Raw genomic sequence first — 25,567 nt, forward strand, 5'->3', positions numbered from 1 at the left:
TCTTATAAGTTTATCACAGCTGAGAAAATCCAATACGTAAGAATACATAAGCTATTCTCCCCATGGTCAGAGAACTTCAGCTTTCAGCTCTCATTGCATAGAATATTAGATTATTTTTCTTCATTCTATGATTAAAGAAAACAACAAAGACTCCCAGGATTAAACATTTCCTGTCAGTAAAAGAACAGCTGTTTCAAAAACACTGCCTTGGGCCTTTGATCTTTCTAGAAAGTCGTTGACTAAACAACTTAATCTACTGATGAGTATTCCTCAAATGTCTGCACCTCATGCCTGGTAGTGGGCTAAGAAAACAGTAAATAACTTCTCAATTGGACTTGTCATTTTGGTCACATAGATTTCTCACCCCATAATAAAGAAACACCAATGAAAGTAGAACCAGCTACTAATTTGTTTTAATGACTGAAAAAATTAGAAAAGAATTTGCTAAAAATTCTAAATTTAATGTTCATGAACTTTGACTCAGAGGCACATCAATGATGTCCTGATGATGGTGCATGAGTGTGTTTGACTCCCTGTTCTGATTCCCTGTTGCATCCTCATTTTGGCCCCCTTCATGTGATTCTACTACAGTTTCAATGTCTTTAACTGTCTAGTAGAACATTCTCTGATGAGGTGAATGTTCTCTTTATGCATTGTCTAATATTTAACCACCAACCACATGTGGCCAATGAGTCCTTGAAATCAGGATTGAAAAGAATCAACTAGGAATGACAACTGAGAGGTCATTCTTAACATTTCATAGAGAAATTATGTGGCATTGATGGAGGTAAAGCCTATTGGGGTGGGTTGAGGAGTAAGTGGGGGATGAAGAGGTGGAGACAGCATGTGTACTGGGCGGATGAGGAGGTAGAGAGTGCCATGCAGTAGGTGGTTAAGTAGAAGATGGCGATGCTGGAGCTTTTCTCCAAACACCATTGATCTGGCAGTCATGTGAAAAATTGATGGAGGAAGGAGGACTGTAGAGTTTATGTTCAGCTTTTATTGAGGAAAAAGGAATCTGAGATTTTCTGACATTTAGTGAAGGCAAGTGATAATATGAGAATAAACTTTAGCTCCCTAGGAAGAATAACAATGTTTATTGTCCTTGATGGCACAACTGTTACACAAATACATGTGAAATAGCTAGTTGCAAGATTTGAAACATCTGATTTTTCTCTGAAAAGCTGTAAGAACCCATGATACTACAAAAATGAAGTACTCTATAATTTCTCTTAATAAGAAATTTCATAAGTTCCTAATACTGAGATTGATTTGTCAATAGGAAAAAAAACCATGCATTCTTGCACTTCTCTATAATTACTTCTTGAAGCTATTTAGGTTACAAGTTCTGAAACACTAAAATGTAATTTCAAACTATACGGTCTATATTTATACAGAGTGAAACTAATCAAAAATTTGGACATGACTGAAATCACAGCATTTTAGAATTGAATGAGTGTTTGTTGAATGACTTCATTTAGTGGGTGAGGACCATGAAGCCCAGAAATAATATATGACTTAACCACATTTACCTAGACAAGACTCAGACCCAGGTCTTTAAGACTCCAAGCCTGGTGCTATCTTGAAAAAAGACTGGCTAGATGATGCACCAGGATATTTTTGGTATCCCTATACATTACAATAAGAGAGAAAATAGAAAATTTCTAACAGCATGCCTCACTGGGGACAGAGTATCCTTTTCTTTACATTTCCACAATTAGGATCATTTCCTCTTGGGCACATTCTCACCATTTGCATTGTGCTTCCTATAGTTTTCACTCATCTTTCAAACATGTTTGGTAGTTATCCTGTATGCTAGAAAATCTGACCCAAAGAGAGGTGTCTAACTTTCCTACAATTCTTCAAAATGTTTCCTCCCTTACGGAAGATAGAGAAGGCAGTATATTGGTGGTTTAGAGGAAGAACAATGGTCTTTAAGGATTTAATTCTTCAAATTATTTCAGTATTCTGACATTGAAGTCAAAAGTTTTCAGTATTTTACCTATAAATAGTAGCTAATTCAGACTGTAGCATTCTGGTGTGTTTTGTGTTTGTACAAAGAAACTAGGTTCTATATTTTGCATAAGCTGAAGTTGTGGGCTGGTAATTTAGCCCATGGAAAACCCTGGTAATGGTTTAATACATAGGTGGCCAAAGGTTCTTTGTTTTTCTGTTTTTGTTTTTAAGGGCCTTTTAACTCCTTTGGAAAACTCTTTAAAGAGTGAAAGTCAAACACAGAATGGTATCATATATCCAGCTCATGACACAATAGTCCATTTCTGAAAATAATAACACTTTCTCAAAATGAAGTCATTTATATTCTTAGCCATGCGCTATTGTGTGCCCTGAGTAATTTCTTGAGAGCAATGTTTCCTATGGCATATTGCCAAGACTGGCTTTATTTGTTTTTCATTAGGCTTTTTATTATCATGCTGCTATATACCTGGATCATTCTGCCTCCTCCGAGACAGCCAGGGTAGCTTAAGCACAGGAATGATGCTATGAGTAGGTGGAATGTTTTTGTCCAGTGAATGCCCATTTTAAATGCATAGCTGTGGTACCATTTTAGTGACTTTAATCTTTCTAAGAACGGTCAATTATCCACTTATAACATAGTCTGATATTAAATTGTTTACATTCATCTATTCTGTGCCTGTCCAGGGAAAGCCATTAGTCTTTGCACCACACTAGACTGGCCCTTCCTCCTTCACCATCTCAGAAAAGGCATTATGATCCACATCTATTGCCCAAGCCTGGAACTGATGTGTATTCTGCATTTCTCCATCATTCTGCACATTCAATCACCAAGTAAAACTTCTTGATAGTTTTTAAATCCACCCACTTCTTTCTGTCTCCCATGACCACTGCCTTAGTCTAAGCCCACGTCATCTCTAGAACAACTATTATAGCCCCCTAATGGTGTCCATGCTCCCATGATTGCCCTTTCCTGTTCATTCTCTTTTGCTTCAAATGTCCTTAGGTAGCCGTTGCTCTCCATAAATAGGTAGTCTGTAATTTCTATTCATGAGTGTTTTTGTTTTATACATTGATAAGGCAGAATTTGATTTGCCCATAAAAGCAGTGATCTGAGTTCTTGAATTTCTCTATAGACTCCTTAATTTAAAAGGAAGCTTTAGCTTGCAATATCCAAATGATGAAAATTTAGGGATGAAATAAGCAATTTATAAATTTCTGTGTTAGAATATGAATCCAAGTTAAAAAAAAATCATTGAAATCAGAGAATTTCAGGACTAGACTGATCCTTGGAGGAGATTATGTGGCTCAACTTCACCATATTATAGGTAAGAAAATGGAGACTCAGCCTCAGAAACCAAATTAATCTTTCTGAATTTGGGGTCTCATCATGTAATTCCTTTTCTTAAAATCCATCCATGGCTTCTCATTATGGTCAAGACAATGTTTAAATTCCTCAGTGTGGCACATCTGTATAGACTGGTCTCTCCTTTTGCTCCTCTCTCCAACTCATCCCAGAACTCGATGTTTCTAATCCTACCATCCTTCAGATATCTGATTAGACATCATCTCCTCCAAAAACATCCCCTCTACACTCCCAAGCATGTGTCACCGTCCTAGCACATTCACCGCATTCTAACTTCCTTTGAACAATCTGTTTCCATCACTGAACTGGAAGGAATAGACAGTTGAGGGCAGGGACCTGAATCTTATTCATTGTTCTATCCCCACATCTTGATCAGCGGTCTGGCATTCAATATTTAAAATTAATTATTAATTCTCTTTCAACTTGTCTAGTATACTGTAATTTTTCTGTCAGCTCTCCTTACAAAATCTATTTTCAGAGGAGAAAAACTAATTCATTCACATCAACGTAAAGGTCACTGATAGTTTTAAATGGCAACTCTTCCTAGAAACATATACATTTTTAGAAGAACAGACTTTTGAGTCACAGGAATGAATTCCCAATGCAGATAATCCAACCATAAATAGTAAACCATGAGAGTATTTGTGAGGGAAAGGAAGCTTTCCCAGAACCTTCAACTCAGTCACCTAGGTGACCTACCCTCACCTCACCCTCTCAGAAGAATTACTCCGTTTTTGTTAACAAAAATCAGATCACTTGTTGGTTATTTTTCTCTGTATCAAGCAAATAATTATTCACCCACAGTAAAAATGCCTGAGTTAATTTATAGCATATCTGGTTTTGTTTCAGGGAAGCAATGTTATGGAAGATCAGGATTTGTTAGAAATTGGAATCCTTAATTCTGGGCACAGACAAAGAATTCTACAGGCAATCCAGCTCCTTCCAAAGGTAAGCTATGCTTTATTACCCCAGCCCTATCCGTCCTGTTGGTTTTAAGTCCAGGTGTACAAGGGGTATTAGCATTTAGGACAACATGTCTATATATTGATGCAACTGCCCAAAGCAGGTCTTCCTAGTCCAGTTAAACATTCAGACTCATAAGCCTACTATGAGCCATAGAAGATTTATCAAGAAAGATGTAATACAAGAAATGCCACTGGCCAGCAGGGCAGCTTCAGAATTTCTCTTCGGTGGGATTCTTTATATCAGTACAAACATTAGTCCAGGCTCCCCCAGGTGAAAGATCAGGTACAAGAAGACAGGATCAATATTGAGTGGGTATAAGAATGTTCCTGGATTAGAAACCTCATGCCCTGTAAGAGGCAATATCTCTTGTAACAACTCCATAGCCCTAGCCTTCAGGGACAAGGGATCTGCCTAATCACGAGTCATCACTCAGGGAAGTCCAAAGTATCACATCCCTGTCAGGTATTCATAGTTCATGTGTAAATCTTCCTAGTCCAGATGCAATTTACCAACCAGGCATCATTTTAGCTGTAAGTAGTATGTTACCTAGCAACAGAGTTGACCTTCTAGTTCCAGATAAGGTTTCATAGGAGCCTAAAGCAGGAGGTAGGATCTGAGCACTGGTCTTCAAGAAATGTAGGATTTTAATTGGTGAGAAAAAGGAAAGGCATTTCAGGGATCAGCAGGAATCCTATAAATACAGATATGGTCCAGGCAACAAATTGCCAGAAGCATTAAGGGATCAGTGATGCTGTGTGATTTAAAATCCAATGGGATTTGCACGACAATGTGAATGTCCTTAATGCCACTTCAAGATGGTTTAAGGTGGTAAATTTTATGTTTTGTTATTTCACCACAATTTTAAAAAAAGAAAAAAAAAACCAATGTGATTAAAACAATTGGAGTGTGGAGTCAGAGATAAAACAGAAGAAGTAGGTTGGGTCAGGTTGGTGTCAGGCTAAGGAATTTGAAATTTATTCTGTAAGCACTGGGGAATGGACATGACTAGACTGCTTTCAGGCAGTTAATTCTGGAGGCAGTGTAAGAGAGGAATTAGAAGGAGGGAATACTGAAGTTGGGACATCCAGCTGGGAAAAGATTCAGGGGGCAGGGTTGGAGGCAGGTTAGCAGATGGACAGTCATGGAGGCGTCTAGATACATGAATTTATCATACTTTTGTATTCTCCTGTGCTCCTTTCCTCTCTGAGGAGGTTATAATTTCTCCTTCTTGAAATGCGGAAGATAAATATTAACCACTGTTTCTAAGGAAGTGACATGATGAAGTTTGCCTGCTGACAATGAACTGAGTTTCTACTGATAGAAACTTAGCACTTTTGCAAATTCAAGGAAAGTTGAGCATACAGAGGAGTTTAATCATACAATTTTCTATACTAAAAGGAAAAGAATAAAGCATCCTTAGAACTATATATGGAAGTAATTCTTATTGACATATTGTTCACCTCACTACTTTTGTATTCTTACTTAAAATATTACTTCCTCAGCAAGTTTCCTCCTCACTCTCAGCAAGGATTTCTGCACTGCCATCTCCCCAGCACCTACCACACTGTCCAGCCCCTGGTAGGCACTCAGTGAATCAATGAATGCCTCCCCACTTGTCACAAATCTGCCCATCATTAAAGTTCAACTCAAATGGTTCTATATCACTTTCTTTGTGAAACTTCCCCTGAAGTGGATCCGCTTCTCACCACCTTAGTAATTATTACCCTAGTCCAGACCAACCACCTCTAATCAGACTAGCATAACAGATCCTAACCTGTCGTCTTTAGGTTAGACCACTTGAGTCAATTTCTCATTAGTATTCTTGCCTGGATGATGCATGGATGCCTAATCTCTATCCTAGTTACCTTTCTTACCACTTTACAATTGGATTTCCACACAGCATTGAGCAAGAAACGTAAATCAGGTCATGCCACACCCTGCTTAAAGTCTCCAGTTGGTTCCCTTTATTTCTTAGAATAGAATCTTTACCATGGCATCTGAAAGTCCATGGAATCTGACCCCTTCCCACCAATATGACCTCATCTCTCACTTTCCCTTTCTCCCACACTCTAGTCATGTGGCTTTCTTCTTTGTTCTAGAACATGCCAAACTCTTTTTTGCCTCAAAGCCTTTCCATATTGGTCTATCTGCCAGGAAAGCCTTTTCCTTCAGATCTTCAAATGCTTGTTCCTTACACCAAGTCTCTACTCAGCAGTTACCTCCTCACGGAGGACTCTGTGCCCTCAGAGTCACACCTCTCGCCACTATCACTGTCCTTCATATTGTCCTGCTTTAGTTTTCTTCATAGCGCTTGTGGCTCCCTGAAGTTATATTATTTGTCTGTTTGTTCTTTTCCTTATTTTTCATCTCACATCCAGGTCAATGAAATAAGGGACCTTGGCTATATTTTTCCCTTCTATATATCCAGTCCCTGGAATAGTGCCTAGCACATCATAGGTGGTCAAAAAATAATTTGTGGAATGAAAGAATACTGTGCTCTCTCTTTCCTCTGAGATTTGATGGCCCTATGCTTGTTCTGTCTGAAGGTACCAATGATATTCTACTACTTCTATGTTATAAGCATCCTGAGGGCAGAGACAATTTCACATCCATCCTTGAACTTCCCACCATGTGTAGCTCAATACATGCACATTAAAAGGATGAAAGAATGAGTGACTGAATGAATGAACATTTTTTTACATGTTGTTCAAATATAAATTTTTTAAATCAATGAGTATCTCAATTTTTTAGCTATATCTATAATCCTATACATGCCATTTTGAGAAACAAAAGAATCTGAACCCAGAATTATTTGGAAAATAAATGAAGTGTTTATTTTTAAGGCAGAATCTCATTCCCTTTTGAGAAAACAATATAATAGAAATAATACAAAATGAAGCTGCTATCAAGAGGCTGATGCTGAACTGCTTACTATGCACCCAAATGAGTAGAGAATATATAAAAACATCCAAGCACGTGTTCAGCAGCACAAACAACGTGTTATAATGCTACAAATTGATGCTTTGCCTTCTTAGGTAATGAGCCCATCTTTAGATGGTTAATAGTGTAATTTCACTGCCAACACATTCATTTGCATTCACTCTAACTTAGCACTGCCAGAAAATGGACAAAATGTCTCTTCATTTTGTTTGTACAGTTTTGGTACTCAGAATATTTCGTCTTCAAATGTTCATCTGTCATGAAAAATATTCCATGATTGCTACCTGAGATCCTTTAATTAACATATTGTGTTTTGGAATTGGTGAGATTGTTCCTAAACAAGGAAAAGATGGTTTACTAAGTGCAATCTTGATCTGTTAGCACAGTTCAAAGCATGTTTTTCATGCTTTATTTGTATTTGTTGCTTCAAATTTGAAAGACAAAAGTTTATTCCTTTGGTAAGAATGTTTTTCTTGTAATATGCCCCTGTTAATATTGAAGTATTTACCAGTGCCAAGGTCTACCTGTTCTCCAGTACATTTGATGCATTGAACACATAGAATATGTTCCATGTGTTCTAAACATGGACATCCTTAGAACAGTAATCACATCATTCCCCTTCTCCATCCATTCTTTCCCTCTGTCTTTGACAGTGCTTGACCTTTAGTAGCAAAGCTTCATTATTCATTTTCACCCAGCATCCACTTCTGTCACCAACCCTAACACAGTCTTTTCTTAGGTCTAAAAGTTTCCCGGGACTTCTGAAGATCAAATTTTACCCTTTTCTCTTTTTGAGACAGGAAACACACCAAAAGTTCCATGAGAAGATGGCTTATTTTGCATTCTCCTAGAAACTTTAAGGATATTGGGCTTTTTCAGTCCCCTAAACACAGGGAAATTTTCTGACTACTTATTTGCAACATATCATTTACCTTTTTCCAGATAAGAATTCTGTATTGCCAAGTCTTTGGATAATGCTCTAAAATCCTTTTATAAAGACATAATCTCTTTTGTCCTTTGATAATAGAACACCTGGAGGTCAGGAATTCAAAGGATGTTCATTTTAAAGGTTTGCAGAATTTTGTGTCAAGGCCCATAGTGTATCTGCTCTCTTAATCTCTCATCCTGAATTGAAAATGTATTTCAGTACACTGGCAACTTTTGTATCACATGCTCACTTCATTTTTCAATTTGTTTCCTATTTTCCTGTTTCATAATATCTTTAGGAATTATCTGCTTTCCTTCGTTCCCACTCATCCTTCAACCTACTTGGGTCTAACTAGTTCCTCTGTTGCCACCCCATACAACCAGTGCCAAGGTCACCAGTGACCAGCAGACCAGAAATTCCATAAGCTGCTTTCACTTCACTTTGGCTTCAGTAAGTTCCAGTGCTCTTGTCAGCTGTCAACATGGTCCTCTTTTGGCCTCCACAGCACCCAGTTATCTTCCTGCCTCTCTGCTGCCCTCTCTCCTTGCCTGCCCATGCTCCTCAGTTAAACATTGGAGTTCCTCAAAACTCAAACTCAAAATACTTGATGACCTGTAAGTGTTGTTATCACAGGGCTCTTAATCATAGCACAGTTTCTGGTATTCATTGCTTTGTTCATTGCAACCCGACTTCTACTTTACTGCACAACGAACACATACATTTCAGCTGTCCAGTTCAGTTCAATTTTACCAATAATTGTTGAGTTACGTAGTTTCAATTGTTTCTTCACTGAATGGCATTGAATACCTCTGACCAGATAAATTACCCCATTCCCTATCCTCAGTTTGAGGTTTTGGTTGAAACAAAAATAGTTATCTCTTATTGCAGTAGAAAAATAAGATCTCTGTTAGTATCTATTGCTATATAATAAGTTACCCCAAATCTTAGTGGCATATAACAACATTTATTATCCCACTATTTCTGTGGAGTAGGAATCTGGGAGATGCTTAGTTTCTTAGGGTCCTCTGGTTCTGGGGTCTCTCACAAGACTACTGTCCTCTCACGATTCATCTGGGAAGAATCCACTTCCTAGCTCACTCATGTGGTTGTGGGCAAGATTCTGATCTTCAGGGGTTTTGGACTGAGTCCTTAGTGCCTCACAAGCTATCGGCTGAAGGCCTCCCTCAGTTCCTTGTCACATGGGCCCCTCCGTGAAGAATCTCACAACATGAATCTGGCTTCAGCAGCACAAGTGAGAGGACAAGAAAGTGCTAGCAAAAGACAAGAAATCTCAGTCTTCCGTAACATCCCATCCTTTTGCCTGTTCTATTCATTACAGTCAAGCCATTAATCCAGCCCAAACACAAGGGGAGGTGGGCTCACTGGGGCCCATCTCAGAAGTCTGCCTTCTGCAGATACACTGTATGATGATCTTTTCAGTCTCGTTCAGAAATCCAGGCTTCTCCATCATGGGATTCTCCCATCTTGGAGTTCTTTGAGAGCCTCCGTAAGGGTAGCGGGGAGGGATGATCCCAGATGTTCTATTGCCAGGATTGGAAGTACGTCACTTACTTTAGACCACATTTGATGCACCAGCATTCAGTTTCATGACCCTCACTCAACTCCTAAGGTAAGCCAAGAAATATAATCTCCTTTCCCAGGAAAAGGTAACAGAATTCCTAAGAATCTAGCCATTCTGTGCCAGAAACACCTTTTTCTGCCCCTCAGCTGCTGCCCTTCTTCATAGTAGAATTAATTCCTTAACATTTACTCCTTGAAGAAGCCTTTTATGACATCCTCTATCTGGGCTAGATTTCTAATTGAACCCTTCTGTGTTCCCTCTACACCCTATAAAACTACCTATTGACTAGTTTGTTTCTGTCTTATTCAGGATTAGGATCTTTGTCATATTCATCGTCATTTCCTAGGCATGGAGCATCTGGACATAGTAATGCTCAGTTAATGTTTATTAAACTAGACCAAGCCAAACAAGAATGCAGATTAAAAATCAGTCCCGAACAGGTCAGGCCAGGACTCCCAAAGACTGTTTCCAGCTGAGCACCTTTATATTTAAATGTTTTACAAAGAAGTTAGGCAGGTCCTTCATGAATATAACACTTACAACGTGGTGGCCTGCACTTTCCTCCAGTGACCTGCTCCCTTATGCCTCGTGCTTTCTGTTTATGAGTGGAAACCAGTAACCAGGCTGCTCTTCAGGAGTACATTGAGGGAAGGAATGGCTGGTATTTTTAAAGCTCCTTGAGCCCTTTGAAATGACAAAACCCAGTACATACAAAGTACAAAATAGCTACAGCTGTTTGGGCTGGAAAGCTATCCAGAGAACTGCTAGACATGAGAGTGGTGCAGTCCCAACTTACTCACAGATGCTCTATTCCACGGTTTTTATGCCATTTCAGAAAGCAAGAGGGCTGCTGCATTCTTCCTAAGCTAAAGATGGAGGATTTTTAATGTTAAAGTGAATTTATCTTAAAATAGTTTTTTATGTAGACCAGAGAACTGAACTATCATTTTACTCATTATCCCCCATGACATTTACAGAGAAATATGGGAGGAATTCTGTGAGTAAATAGGTTCTAATCTATCACCATTCCCAGCAGCTGTCATCCTTCAACTTTGAGAAGTTCACCCCTGTTTAATAAAGAGCAATGGCTCCCTTGGAGGTATACTGCAATCAGTAGTAAGAGTAAAGGTATTTAGATATCTGAGCACTTCCTCTTCCTAATGTTAAGTCTTCCAAGAAAAACACAATTTAGAGTAGCAAAGGACCTTAAAATATCCTAACTCAACCTCTCACCTGAGTCATTTCACAGGTGAGGATAAGCGTTGGTCATATTAAATGACTTGCCTTGACACAGATTGTTCCTTAGCTGACAGAGCTGGAACTAAATCCCAGGTGTCCATCTTCATCACATATTGCCTCCTGGGTCGGATACTCTGCTGTCTGTGAGATCCGACCCTCTGAAGATGCTTGTGTATTTTTGAGGAAAACTGTAAAAAGACAAGAAAGAACCACATGGCTAAACATAAGAAAAGGAATTGTTTCTAAATTGGGTCTCCTTTTAAGTTTTCAGGCTAAAAAAGCAATTTTTGCAACTTCTGCAGACCACTAAACTCCCTTCTCAAGGCTGGAAAGGAGGGGATCTAAAAGCCCTAGAAAGTCAGGAAAGAGACAGACACGGACAAGGAGAGAGGCAGACACAGACCATGTCAGTTGTCCAGCAGCCACTGGGGTTAAACAGCTTGTTTATTCTTGTAGGTGGCCTTAGAGAAGCTTCACTAATGGTAAGAATTGCTGTTTCAAAGAAGGAAAGGCGTAGTAAAATAACTAAAATAATCTTATTTATTTTCTTTAATCTGGATAGAGAGGAAGGGAAGATGGGCAAGGAGAGAGCGAAAACACATCTTTAGAGCATTCACCTACACAGAGGTGACATTTTTATAGGATTAAGCCAGGAAGCAGCATGGTGTAATAGTTGGGAACATGGCTGGAGCTCCCTGAGTTTGATTTTACCTACCCCACTGGGGTGTTGGGAAATTTAAATGAGTCAATATTTGTAAAGCACTTAAAATGGAGCTTGGCACATGATATGGGCTATATTCATGTTTATTAAATAAATTTTTAAAAGAAGATTGAAGGTAAACTAAGAAAAACGTTAGGTTCCTTCAATCCATTAATTAATTATCTATTCATTTATTAGATATTTTTATGAAATACCTACCACATGCCAGGCCATGTTCTAGATGTTGAAGATATGGTGTTAGGAAACCAAACCTACAAGATCACTCTCCCCATGCAACTTATTTTAGTGGAGTATGCAGACAAAAAGTAGTAAAAAATATGTCATAGGTAAAGATTGTTGCTATGGAGAAATATGAAGCAAAAGAATAGACAGAGTGACAAGGGTGTATGAATGCTGTTCTAGATGGATAGATGAGGATTCACACCCAGGAAGTTTCACTGCGGCTCTTAACCACCTCACTGTGTTGTCTAAACCCTATACTTCAAAATACAACGAGGACACTCAGGGATAATTCACTTACGGAGCCTTTAAGGAACTCAGGATTTTGCAAAAATGAACTCTCTTGAGCTTTTAGTTTAACCTAATTTAATTCTACGTTAGCCACCTACTACTTGTGCCACCTTACTTAAGTTCCCCCTCAGTTTCATCATCTGTAAAATGGAGATAATAATAGTAGAAAATACCACATTAAATTATTGTGAGCTATAAATTTAAAAATGAGTATGAACTGCCTGTCTCTTAGAAGGACTAAGTTAGTATTCATCATAACCACTTGCACTTGTTCAATAAGTGCTCACCAAATTAACAAAACTCAAATTTTTGAAGTTGCTCTTGCCTAGGGCCAAAAAGTAACATAAAGGAACTCGATTACTGATATAAGAGTCTGTGGCTAAAACTGTCTGTGACTACATTGCAATAGCAAGCTTTCCATTTTTTCCATTCCCATTTCTCACAAGGCAGATTTTTCATTTTTTACATAAGAAAAGAGCAAACTTTCAATTCTGATCATCATCCACTAAATTAATTTTTGAGTACATTTAAGACTATTGTTTAGCCCATCAGGAGCTAGAAGGGAAGGTTTTCAAAATCCTAACTAGGCCTTCCTATCTAAGGGATAAAATGAATAAGCATAATAGCAAGAGGGCTTCCTGACTGCATCTCTTAGAGGTAATGTAATTAGTTCCCAGTGCTAAGTGGAAAGTGGGAAAAGAGTGGAGATGGTGAGTACTTTAAACAGCAAACAGTTCAGTAAATGTAGGTGGCGTAGAATGGGATGGAAGTGAACTGAGAAGTGAATGTTCAGACCTTGACAGTGCAGTTCCATTAAATTGCTAAAGACATATTTATTTCATAGAAAAACTGAACTATGCAAATTTACACAAGAGCTCTAAAACAACATACTCATCTTTTTAAAATGAGCCATTCTCCCCTACCTTTCCTGTACAATTGAATTAAGTTCTAACTGAATAGCTGAATATAATTTGGCTATATTTCTTATTTTTGATCAGTGGCACTCAAGTGAAAAGTCTCTGTTCAGTTTATATCTGCAAATGCCTTTACTTACATCTCAGACACAATGCAAGGAGGAAAAAAGATGAAATTACACAGTATCTACCTTCAGGGAGATTACTGTTTAGCAAAGGATGTCAGTCCAATATCTCAAGTGATTCTCATACAAAGCAGAGCATGAACGAACTATAACAGAAGTAAAAATACAAGCTTTGGATGTTGAATGGAAGGGAAGGTCTCTTCTGTTCAGGAAATCAGAAGGTTCCTGGAAGAGGAGACAGATAAATCAGAAAGCCCTTCCTACGCACCTTAAAAACTTCTTCATTGTGTGGAGTTCTGAGATAACTCATGACAATGCAAAGCAAAAAGTGACCCAGAGTGTTTGCTTAGCTTGTCTAGGCAGATAGATATGCTGCTTTTTTCTCATTGTTAATAACCATCCTCTGAAATACAACTAGTGCCATCAATTCAGCTACGAATTTCATCCATCACTTTGCCTTCAAGCTATAATGAATAAGTCAAATACTTCAAGCCTAAGGAGATGCCTGTTGTCAGCTTCAGTGGAGCAGGATAATCTAGGGACTGAGTTACTATTCTCCCACCTCTAAGCTAAGCACTTTTTCATTACGTGGTATTTTTTTCGCGGTTATTTTCTTTGTTGGTGGTCAATGGGATTTTAGATGTCCATCTTTTAGGTTCTAACTTGGTGCTTGATCTTCCGTGGGACCTACAGTGAACACTCTGCCTAAGAGCCCACCTTTTGCCTTTGGAAAAATGACTAGCCATTTTCACTGTCTTCACAGATCTAGCATCTTCTATTTTAGTAAAAAGATGTTCAGCTTTTTTTTCTTTTTTAGTTAACAGATAACTACTGCTCTTATCAGAGGAAATGCATACTCAAGAAACTGCCGGATTCCTTCTTTCATGTCTTCAAGAGAAAATACATTTTAGCTTTACTTGTTCTGTGAATTCATGGTGGTTTAAGTGCTAAATAGACACACTTTAAATGATTTTAAGATTGTAATTTATGAATCACAGAGTCCTAGCAGATTAATAGCTTCTTCTTCATCATCAGTTTTAACCCTCAACTCCTTCTCTATTTAGAGGCCACTGCTTGATGGAAAAGGACTGTATTTACAGTTTTATAGTACTACGAGGTATGCTTATTCTAGGAATTTTTGAATGTGAAATTTTCTCCACAAATGTACAAGACCTTATTGCAGTAAGTATAGAGAAGATTGATTTCCCTAGCTTTCTCCTCTGGGACTCAATTACATCATCATCTATCAACATTTCTGGTGTCCACTTTCAACAGAACACTTTTCTAAGTGCTACTGATGTAGGCACGAAGTAACAATTGACCTTATATCCCAAAGTCCTTAACATTTCCAGTGAGGTTGGAGCCAAATGAAAGAGAGCCCTGGAGAACACCAGATGCATACCGTTTGCAAACACCCACATGCCCAGATGATCGTCAGTGAATTTCTGATTCATCCATCCATTCAATCAGATAGTTTGTTTTGGCCCTATGCTAAGTTCAAAGATGGGGATGAAAAAATAGATCAGGCTTTGTACCTGCCTCAAGGAGTTCTACTGACATTTTAGACCAAGATATGTCAAAAACTAAACTACTGTGTGAAAAAATGCTACAAGAGGAGAGAAGAGCTAGGTACATGGAGATCAGGGAAAGCTTTCTGGAGAGGTAGATGATACTTGAGCCAAATCTCAAAGAATTAGTAAGTATGTTCAACCAAATAGGTCATTGAGAGAGTCACTCCAGAGGATGCTGCCTATGTTCCTGCGAGGTCAAAAGATAGTCAGGAGAGATGGAGGCCCAGACTCACCCATCCTCTCATCTCTCTTTTGTGCACACAAGCTCACTTTCATGCACACACGCACATGTGCTTACACATACATAGTCAGGCATTCACTTACTTCCCCCTGTGTCAGCCCCAAGAGAAACTATAGAAGAAACTCTCCTCAAATCTCTCCAACCCACTCAAGTTTTGTTTCTTTTCTGAAACTTATAAAAACTTTGGCACTTAATTTTCTTGTTATTTGTGTATATTTCAAATGTATACACACAAAAATTACATATCCCTGGAAGGGAGGAATCTTAGACCCTTTTACATTTTTACAGTACCTAGAATGATGTTACATATAAATTTTGTGCTTAAAAATTCTTGTTGAATTAAATAAATAATAACCACTAAAACTATTGTTAGGATCTCTCTGCTAGGGATTTATATAAGTCTAGCTAAAAATTCTTAGTTACTTCGATGTCTGAGTTAATTAAAAATTCTGAGCTGACCATAACCAGACAAAAACAAAACCAGACTATGAGGCTGGCAACACTTTCCTAAGAGCCAAGCTATTTGTTGTGACTGCTGTTCTCATCCCAACGACAGTAGAATAGGTCTTAGATTATTCCTTCACTATAGATGTAAAAGGAGTTCTCAAGAATTCCAGGCAAGGCTTCAAAATGTGGTTACACTCCTCCACATATTCTAGACCTTACTGAAAATTTTCCTAATGAGTCATTCTGGGTCTCTCATGTCACATATGTGCCATTAACAAGACCACTTGCTGACTGTGTGACATTGGCCCTTTTCTGCCTCTCTCGCTCTAGCTTATTGTGGTTCATGGCTCCTGTCACCAAAGCTTGAAATAGTGCTGCCAGAACTTACCAAAAGTGCTTTCAGTGCTGTTAATACCCACTGAGTGTACCAAACCTGCTACCTAATGACTGCCAAAGGCTGCTTTAGAGCTGCAGGTGCCCAATGTATCTAAGGTACTGATGTCTGTGCTACTGGCTACGATGCCCAGTATCTTCCCATTAAGAGCCCTTAAGCCTATGCCAACTGAATGTTCTGCCAATGTCACTGAAGCTTGCCAGGGTGGGCACCATTACCAACTATTGGTGCCCAATGTTGAGGTCACCAATATCTGCAACATGGCACCATCCCTGCTTGCTGATGAAGTTGCTGGTGCCAACTCCGCAGATTCCTTTTCCCTAGTCCCGAAAGTGTTTCATGATACAGCTTTTTAACTGAAGCTGCTTCTTCTTAAGGCATGGTCCATGGGAGCTAAGCCAGGGGCCAGTAAGAGTGCCAGTTTCTGAAATCCATGCAGAATCACCCATCCCCTCTGACACGTGTCTCTTGTTCCAACAATCAAATACATATGCCTTGGCTGGCTTCTTTGAACAGAAGAGTCTTTTGAGGAGCCTGGATTGCTCATTGAAAACAGACCCATGCAAGACCAACCCTGCCAGTCATCCATACATTCCCATGCGTGACAGATGATCACAGCTCTGTTCAAGCTGAGATGCATGCCACACAGATGCTACCATCAAGCTGACAGATTCCCATTCCATGTTAGAGAACAAGGAGAACTTTATTTTGTGTTTCAGGAAATCATCTGGAATCTGACCACTTCTCACCACCTCTGCTCTAGCACCCTGTCCAAGCCACTAGCCCTGTGTCCCCTGCACTCCTTCTATGGCCTCTGAACAGGCCTCTTTGATCCAACACTTCCGTGCCTCCCTATGAACTATTCTCAACACAGCAGCCAAAATGATTCCTCTGAAATATAAGCTAGATCATGTCACTCCTCTTTGCAAATTCTTGCACTGGCTCCCTGTTTCCCTCAGATTGAAAGCCAAAGTCATTTCAAGGCCTTCAAAGCTGAACCTTATCTGGCCGTCGGTTCCCTCTCTGTCCTGTTCCTCACTCCTTTCTGCCTGCATAGGCTGCCTCATCCCCACTGGTTTCCTTGTTATTCCTTGAACAGACAGCAGGCTCACGCCTTCCTGAGGGCCTTGGTCTATCTGTTCCCTCTCCTTGAATCTTCTCCCTCTAATTGCCAATAAAGCCAATTCACTGTCTTTAAATCTTTGTTCCAATTTTGCCTTCTGGATAAAATGTCCCCTAACCACCCTCTTTAATACCACAATCCCTCCTACATACACACACACCCTCCACTCTCCTGTACCTTCTCTTCTATTCACAGCACTTACCACTTTCTGACATAATTTCCTTATTTATTATGCTTGTTAATTATTGTCTGTCCCCCAACTAGAATGTAAGCTCCACAAAGGACTGACACCTTTGTATGTTTTATTCACTGATACATCCAGAACAGCACCTATAATAGAGTAGACATGCTCTAAGTGTTTGTTGAGTGAATAGTGAATGAATGAATGAGTAGAAGAGTGGGTGGATGAATGGATGGGTGGTTGGACAGGTGGATGGATGGATGGGTTCCAGGTCCTCAATTTTGTATTTGTATTTTAATGTTTTGCCACCATACATATGATATCCTTTGTACTTCCCTACCCAAGCAGAATGTAAGTTACTCATTTGCATACTGCTGACTTTGGTTTTATGATACATTTATCTGTTTGCAGTACTTCAGTGGGTAGATGTTATTATGCACATGCCCAGAAGCTCTGAGAAAGGACATGGTTTTTAAATATCACATAAATAGAATTAGCATTCAGAACATTCATTATCTTTTGAAGACTCAAGTTTGGGGAAATTTTTTTATGTTGCGACAACAACATGCAAACAATTTTCCTGAATGATAGTAGCAGTTAAAGTTCCTGTTTTAAGAGCAAAGCAGTGTGCTACATAACCAGTCTACCACAGAAGCACTGTATTGCCATCAATGTCAGAAAACATGTACTGACAGAGGAGAAAAAAGGAACCCTGTGTCTTTTTCTAAATATAGTTCATATCAGCGGCCAAGCTTGAAAATGTGAATGATGGTGGGCATTGTTCAGCACCTTATTCTGGTTGCAATAAATCTTCAACTTTAATCTGAGCCATTGTTTCGTAAAAAGGCTTTGCAACAAGGAAATATATCAAAACAAATAGTGATGTTTAACATAAAGCTCTAGGGTCAACATGATCTGAACAAGGATTCTAGAAATTAAAAGAAGGGGAAAGCATGTGCTTTTATTGAATTTTTTTTAAACATCCATTTTACCAAAAGCTTCAGAGAGAAGAAGTACAAGAGAATCATTGAATAAAATCATTCAACTCCAATGACCATGTTTGCATGTGTACTGCATAGTGGCTCTGTTGGTCCTTTCACCCATGTCTCCCCAGGTCTTACCTGGTGGATAACTACCAGATTGTCGGGTGATGCTACAAAGATCAGTTCCTCTGAATGTGCACAGAAGCAGCCTGATTGGCAGTCTGCTCACACTGCTCACAAAACGATGAAGAGATTGTTTCACGGTTGTTGCTGTTGTTGTTGTCGTCATTTTTTTCTACCAAGATTTATAGAACTTGGTTGTTTCAGCAACTTCACTGTTAGCTCCAGTGCCTTTGATCAACGGGTTGTCCCCTAACCCTGATGGCTAGCGGGTAGACTAGTCTGGCTAGTGCTTCTATTTTGTTCACCAGTCAACTCTACTGTGCTGTCGGAAGTTGATCACCATGTGTCTTAAAACCACCTTTTATCTATGCATGCTTTGTTGTCATTGTTTCACTTCCAGTTTACTCTGCAGCCTAAGACATGTCAAAATAAGGGATACCTCACGCCTTCTCACAGCTAGACCTTAGTTTGCTTCTTTTATTATAAACTAGAAATCACAGGGCATTAAAAGACTGTGCCCACTCCAAAGCACTTCACTCTCCCTTTGTTCCCTAAAAATGTAGTGCCAAATAATATCCAGATAACACCCCTTCATGCTCCTGCCCTATTCATAAAGCTGGGACTCTTCAGTTGTCTGAACACTCAGGGGACCCTCAGTCAGCAAGGTTCAGTTGGTGGCAGGACAAATTAGAGAAGGTACTATTATCTGTAATTTTAAGTCCATAGTGACATCCAGACACAATTCACTTACTTATGATAATTTAAGCTTCTCCCAATTCTTTTAGAGAAATTGTATCCATAATGGAGTCTAATTCCAAACAAAGGGGCTTAAAAGCGACAGATTTGTACATGTTACATGTCTCCGTCCCTTATGTACAACACAGAAACGTTGTCACACCCTGCTTCCTAACAATAGTCCTGACAACAGAAGGAATGTCGTTACATGAAGGACCCAGAGTCTCAGACTCCGTGAAGGATATTCCCCCAAAGATCACTGAAACCCCTCACAAATGAGATAATGTACGTGAACTCACTTTGGGCTCTTTAAAGTTTCATGTGATTGGTAGGTAATGTTCTTATCAGTAATTGTCTTACCCATTTTGTAGATGTCTCTCCCAGCAAAGTTATACTGCCATAGCACTTAGATGGTGATGGATAGACTTTTTTCTGGGGCCCTGTGGTCAGTGGATCTGCCTTTCTCTTTCATGTTCAATCAGTCTTTTAAGAGCCACTGATGAAACAGCACAGTGATGTCTAAGTCCAGGTCTCAAAGCCTGAGGAGTTCTGATCCTCACACTGCTTGATAGACCCACATTTGGACTTGACAGGACACTGCTAGCACTGCTTGTCCTGGTTTATTTTCAGGGCTACTGTTAGTCCAAGTCTTGGGAAGCAGCAGGACAGAGCAGAAGAGGCTAGAACAAGGAGCAGGAAGAGAGGGAGGTACCCAACAATGTCAGCTGCCTGTATTATATAAGCCTTATCAGGGAGTCTGAGAGTACAAAGCACATCCAGGTGGGAAAAGAGAAGCCATAGTCTGTTGCAGCTTCACAGGCAAGTTTAAGTAGCTGAGCCTGGTACATCAGGGATGTTGCCCCAGTAGGCTTCCAGAAATGGTTGTCAGGTGTGTGTATCCAGAGAACAGCAGGCCACACAGAAGGCTGCCCATATCCACGTGAGGAACTTTCCCAGCATTTCACATACTAGGATCCAGGTCTCACCAAGTCCAAGCCAGGGAGCTCCTGGACCCTTACCACTGTCTTAACACAGATTATAATCCCCCAGATTATCTCCAACTATGCCTCTCATGCTATAATTTCCAAGAAAGGTGAGCAAAATCCCCAAAGCCAAAGGCAACCCCTCTACCCCACCCCAGTCTCCACTGTACTCTCAGACTCATTCCTTTATGTCTCTGACCTTCCTCAGCCCTGAATCCTCATTTGTTGCTCCTTTCCATGCCTTTTCCTTGTGCTTTTTAAAAACTTCATCTACCTCATCTTCTTCCCATACAAACTCCTCAAAAGAATAATTTAGACTGTACTTTCTACGTCCTCATCTCTAACTCATACCTCAAACCAGCGCAGCACACCTTACTGTTCTCAGTAAGGTGACCCACTTACCAGATTCCTATGAACCCTTCTCCTTCCTTGCCTCCGTAGACCTCTCTGCAGCATTCCACCACTGCTGCCCAGAGCCTCCTTGAAACCTCATTTCCCTTACTTTTCTTCTTGTCTGGAGTATTCCTTTTTTGGTCTCCTGAGGCCAATATCTTTCACTTTGAAAATGTTGATTAGTCTTCAGGCCACTTCTCTTCTCACATTACATAGCCTCTTCAGTCCCATTCATTCATGAATACTCACTCCCGCTTATGATCAAAATGACCAATATTTACTGAGTGCTTCTGTGTGCTGAGCACTGAGCTAAACTCTACTTGCATTGTTTCATTGAATACCTATTCACAGCCCCGAGAGGTGGGTATTCTTCTTATTTCTCATATTACTGATGAGAAAATGGGTGCTTAGGAAGGTTGAGGAGTTTACTCAAGGTCATACAGCTAGAAAGTAGAAGAGACGAGACTCCCACCTCTGCTGCTGCTGATGCCCAAAGTTGTGTGTCTTCTCATACCTCTCCCCCAAATTTAACATATATTCCCCAACATCTTTAATTTCTCATGTGTCAAAGTTATTCGTGTCATTTCAGTCTATTTTCTTTTCTTTCTCAGCTGGTGATACCACCGTGTACCCTGGTACGAAAGCTAGGAACCTGAGGTTCTACATTTTCCCCCCCTTTATCCCTTGGATAGTTGTCACAAAGGGATGGTGGTATGATTGACAGAAAGATGCCAACAAAGGCAGTTAAAAGAAATGAAGTTAAAAGAAATGGCAACAGATATGAAAACTTACGTTTTTACGAAACAAAAGACAATGCGATGTACTGTCAAATGGAAGTACAGGCTTCCTTTAAATGTTCTACCTGAAGTTACCTTATTTAATTTTCAATCCTGTTTTTATTAGAGGAAAGGCTAAGCCGCTAAAACAGAGACCTCCTACTGGTTTAAAGAAAAGAACACTTATTTCTCCCTTGCAATAGTCTTACAGTGAGCAGTCCAGGTTGACAAGTTGGCTCTGTTCTACGCAACTCTGAAAGGGCCCAGGACCTTCCAGCTGTTGCTCTATCACCCTCTAAAGCCCTGCTGTTCAGAGTATGGTCCATGGACTGACAGTATTAACATCACCAGGAAGCTTGTTAAAAATACAAAGTCTCAGATTCTCCCTTCAACCAACTGAATTAGAATCTTCCAGGTTAAGGTTTTCCAGATGATTCTCATGTACACTAAGATTTGAGAAGCATTTCCCAAACTCTAGAATACTGTTTTGTCCATGTGGCTGAAGCTGGGCTGCAGGCACTGATGTTGCCACTCATGGGAAGATTTAAAAAAAAAAGCAACTCTATGGCAAAGAACCTATCTTTCAGGTTAAAGGTGACCTGGAAGTTACACACAACACTTTCATTGGCATCCCGTAGGCATCTTATAGAAGCAACCAGCAGAGAAGCTAATCTATCTTGTCTTTAGTTGGACAGACACATGCTCAATTGAAGTCCCATTACTGTGGAAGAAGAGAGAATAGTTTCTGGTGGACAGCAATGAGTCTCTGTCTCAGTTTTGTAACACTTTTGGACATAAAAATATCTCAGATTTGTTACTGACTTTTTGGGGTTCCTTATTCTCATGATCTAATTACTATGCCAATACTGTAATGCTGGCTTAATAACTTGTTGCACTGAGAACTATTTTTAAAATTGAATCCCAAATCTATTATAATATCATTTTTTCTTCTTTTTATCTCCTTTTCCTATTTTTGTTGTCTTCCTCTTGTAAAACTTTCCATCTTGTGGCTCTATCACTTTATAAGGTATTATCCTTGTCTGAGCAGCCAAAGCTGCTTTCAGGCAGAGAGAATGACATATAATACACATATGTCCATACATCTATGACTAGCCCAGAATATTTCAAATAAAACTAAGAAGGTAAGAGAAATAAAACTAATGATCATGTAATCTTACAAAACTCTTCTGAATCACTGGTTTTCACATATTTCTTTTTAAGGCAGAGAAAGCTTTCCTTCCTCTTCGTATGTGTGTAAAACACTTAAAATATAGGTTACTCAGTTGAAGTCAACTGGGCAGTCTCAGAGCCTGGGGCCACTCAGCTGTCCTGTAAGTGACCGCCTTGAAGCCCCAAGATTCCACAGAGCTCTGCCCTTGGGTCAGTGATCTCTGCCTGCTGCATCACCTGTCATGTTAACAGTGTGCCCTCTCTGAGGCCAAGTTGGCTTTAAGAGGCTTCTGGAGGAAAGTCAATGCACACTTGGGCAGAATAACAAGACATCAAGACCAACAAGGAAGATGTTTGGTAAAATGTACCAATCTGACCTCATTTTCCCGAGACTATAGCTTTCTTCACTGCTATCTCCAATTTCTGTCCCAGCTTAGGTTTTCCCCAGACTTTGGGATTCAGCTAGTTGAATCCAGTTGCCTTGTTGTGAACCTCTGTTACGATTGCCTGCTGCCTGCCCACCACTCTGCCTCTCAGATTACAGCCTGTGCCTGACTCCCATTCACACTCAGCAGTACAGCAGGCCTGGAGCTGTACTGGAGCTGCCTCTGTCTAGCCTTGTCCTGCCAGATGTTCCTGCTGGGAAAAGAGTTTCATCACTGCTAATTTGAGAAAGCAGGCACAGTGCTCTTTGTGGGCGCTGCTGCCACTCATGAAAAAAGTGTGGATGTCATCTGACCTTTAGCCTGATGTCTTATCCTGTACTATTTTTGTTGATTTGTTTTGCCTTTGGGCTTCCTTTTTCTTTGCTGAGTAAATAAATCTGACATGAATTTGATATTAATCTATAAAATATAGAATTGTAAGATTTAGGAATTAAAAAAGAATTTGAGACCATGGATCTAATACCTTCATTTCATAGATAAGAACACTGACACTTAGAGAGATGAAGGAACTTGCCCATAGTTACACAACTAGTTAATAGGATAGTCATGACTGCCGGGCTACAGAAACAAAGCCCAGTACATTTTGTAACACAGCATACTACCTGGAATTGGTTCTTGATATTTAGTAGCTTTAAATAGCTGTAAACATGAATGTTAAGCCCTAAAAACAGCCCTCAGTTTCATAACATGTAATACAAATACAAATTTCCCCCACAAATGGATGCCACTCCACTAAAATTAATTTGTCATTTTATCTTCATGTGTTCATTAAATCACTTAATTTTATAAACATTTAGGAAATGCCGGCCATATGTGAAATGGCTACTGAAGTGGCTAAGACCTTGTTTCTTCACCAAGAGGTTGACAGTCTAAAGAAGATATTCGCATCTCTAACTAGAATAGAAAGCAGACTTTAATAGAGCTATAATATAATTTTATACAGTTTATTACAGAAATCTAGTGGAAGCTGTGATTAGTTTTGACTTGGGAGTAAGGGTAGCTTTGGAGAAAGCATCACAGAAGAGGCAGCATTGAAACAAGACCTTTTAGGAATGGATAGAATTTCAACAGAGAAAAGGGGAGAAATAGCATTCCTGACAGAGGCAATGGCGTGAGCAAAAGTATAGCAGTGTACTAGAAATCCAATGGATTCTGCCTCAACAATCATATTCATAAAATAAGGGGTTATTTAGTTTAGGATTAGTGACAATGCAGTACCCGGATGTTTCCTAGATGACATTCACATAGCTTGGGTAGGATGTTAATGTTACCTTAGCATCTCTAGTCTTTCTCAGTCTCATGAAGATGCATTTGCCAGTGGATTTATAAGTTAAAGAGCTTGGAATATTTTATGGGTCAGTTTGGTTAGACCACAGTACCCAGATATTTGGTCAAACACTGTCTAATGTCACTGTGAAGGTATTTTTTAGATGAAATTAACATTTAAGTCAGTAGATGTTGAGCAAAGCAGATTACCCTTCATAATGTGGATAGATCTTGTCCAATCAGAGAAAAAGACTGAGGTCCTCCAGAGAAGATGAGGAAATTCTGCTCCTGGACTGCCTTCAGGTTTGAGCTCTTCCCTGGGTCTCGAGCTTGCCCTGCAGATTTCACATTTGCCAGATTTCAGACATGTGTGTGTATGTACACAGCCTATTGGTTCTGTTTATCTGGAGAACCCTGACTAATACAAGTACCAAGGGTTTTGAAATAAAGAGTGACCATGTTAATTTTCCCCTATACATCAAAATTTCAGTGGTTTATAGCAACTATAAGTCCGTGAGTCAGCTGTGGTTCAACTAACTTCAGCTTAACTCACCTGAGCTCCATTGAGCTAGGGAAGACTCCAAGCTTTGGGTTAGACTTTGGTTTACTCCACAAGTTTTCATCTTTCTCCTGGGGCCAGCAGTTATTCAACTACTTAGCACTTGTTTTTCTTGTGATAGAGCCTCAGAACGCAAATATATGAGTAGATCACAGGAGCACAGAGGCCTCATCTATATACTGATGCTTCTGCCTGTTCCACATTAACTTAGATGAGAAACAGAAGGAGTACCCGTTTGTGAGCTGAAGGAAAGAAATTTTTGACTTGTGTTGGTGATAGCTATAGGACATCTATGTGAGATATTTCACAAATGGCTGGAAATTTATTTGTATCCTACATCTCAAGAAACCAGTCCTGGAGAAACACTCCAGAAATAAAGGCGAAAAGCATTCCAAGCATAGAAAATGATACTGGCAAAGATACAAATGTGTCTTGCACACACAGTTCATGTTCTTGGAATGGCTAGCAACTTAATTTACTGTTGAGACATGCTCATGTGTCATTAGGTTACACAGCAGTAGTGTGAGGTTAGGTTGAAAAGATAAGTTTGTTCTGGATCTCAGCTGTCCTAGAATGCTGGAATAGGACATCTGGGCTTTTATTAAGAAGGAGCCACTATAGGTTTTTGTGCAAGGGTTGACTTGGGAGCCTGGTTTTTCAGAAGACTGTTGTAGCAGCATGGTGTAAGCTGGACCAGAGGTGAGGGACCAAATGGAAGGCTGTTGCATCGGTTTTCATAAGCACCAACAAGAACCTAAACAGGGTAGTGGCAGTAAGAACAGAAATGAAGAAACAGATGGAAGATTTGCTTTGAAAGAAATTATTGTGCAGCACAGTAACCATTCTGCATATCATTAAAGTTAAGTTTGTAACTTCCTTTGGCACTAATGGTTTCCTTTCTTCAGGTATGC

General features: G+C 39.6%; 1 protein-coding gene across 7 annotated transcripts in view; it reads left to right on the forward strand.

Annotated features, from left to right (window-relative positions):
• Window positions 1-25,567, forward strand: part of ANKS1B (ankyrin repeat and sterile alpha motif domain containing 1B) — an 860,521-nt gene that overhangs the window by 559,967 nt on the left and 274,987 nt on the right. For all 7 annotated transcript variants that reach the window (XM_032493560.1, XM_032493561.1, XM_032493562.1 and 4 more), the window contains one exon: window positions 4,190-4,288. In XM_032493560.1, coding sequence (XP_032349451.1) covers window positions 4,190-4,288 — 99 coding nt within the window. The remainder of the gene's footprint in view (window positions 1-4,189; window positions 4,289-25,567) is intronic.

Source organism: Camelus ferus, chromosome 12 (genome assembly GCF_009834535.1).
Source record: "Camelus ferus isolate YT-003-E chromosome 12, BCGSAC_Cfer_1.0, whole genome shotgun sequence".
NCBI lineage: Eukaryota > Metazoa > Chordata > Mammalia > Artiodactyla > Camelidae > Camelus > Camelus ferus.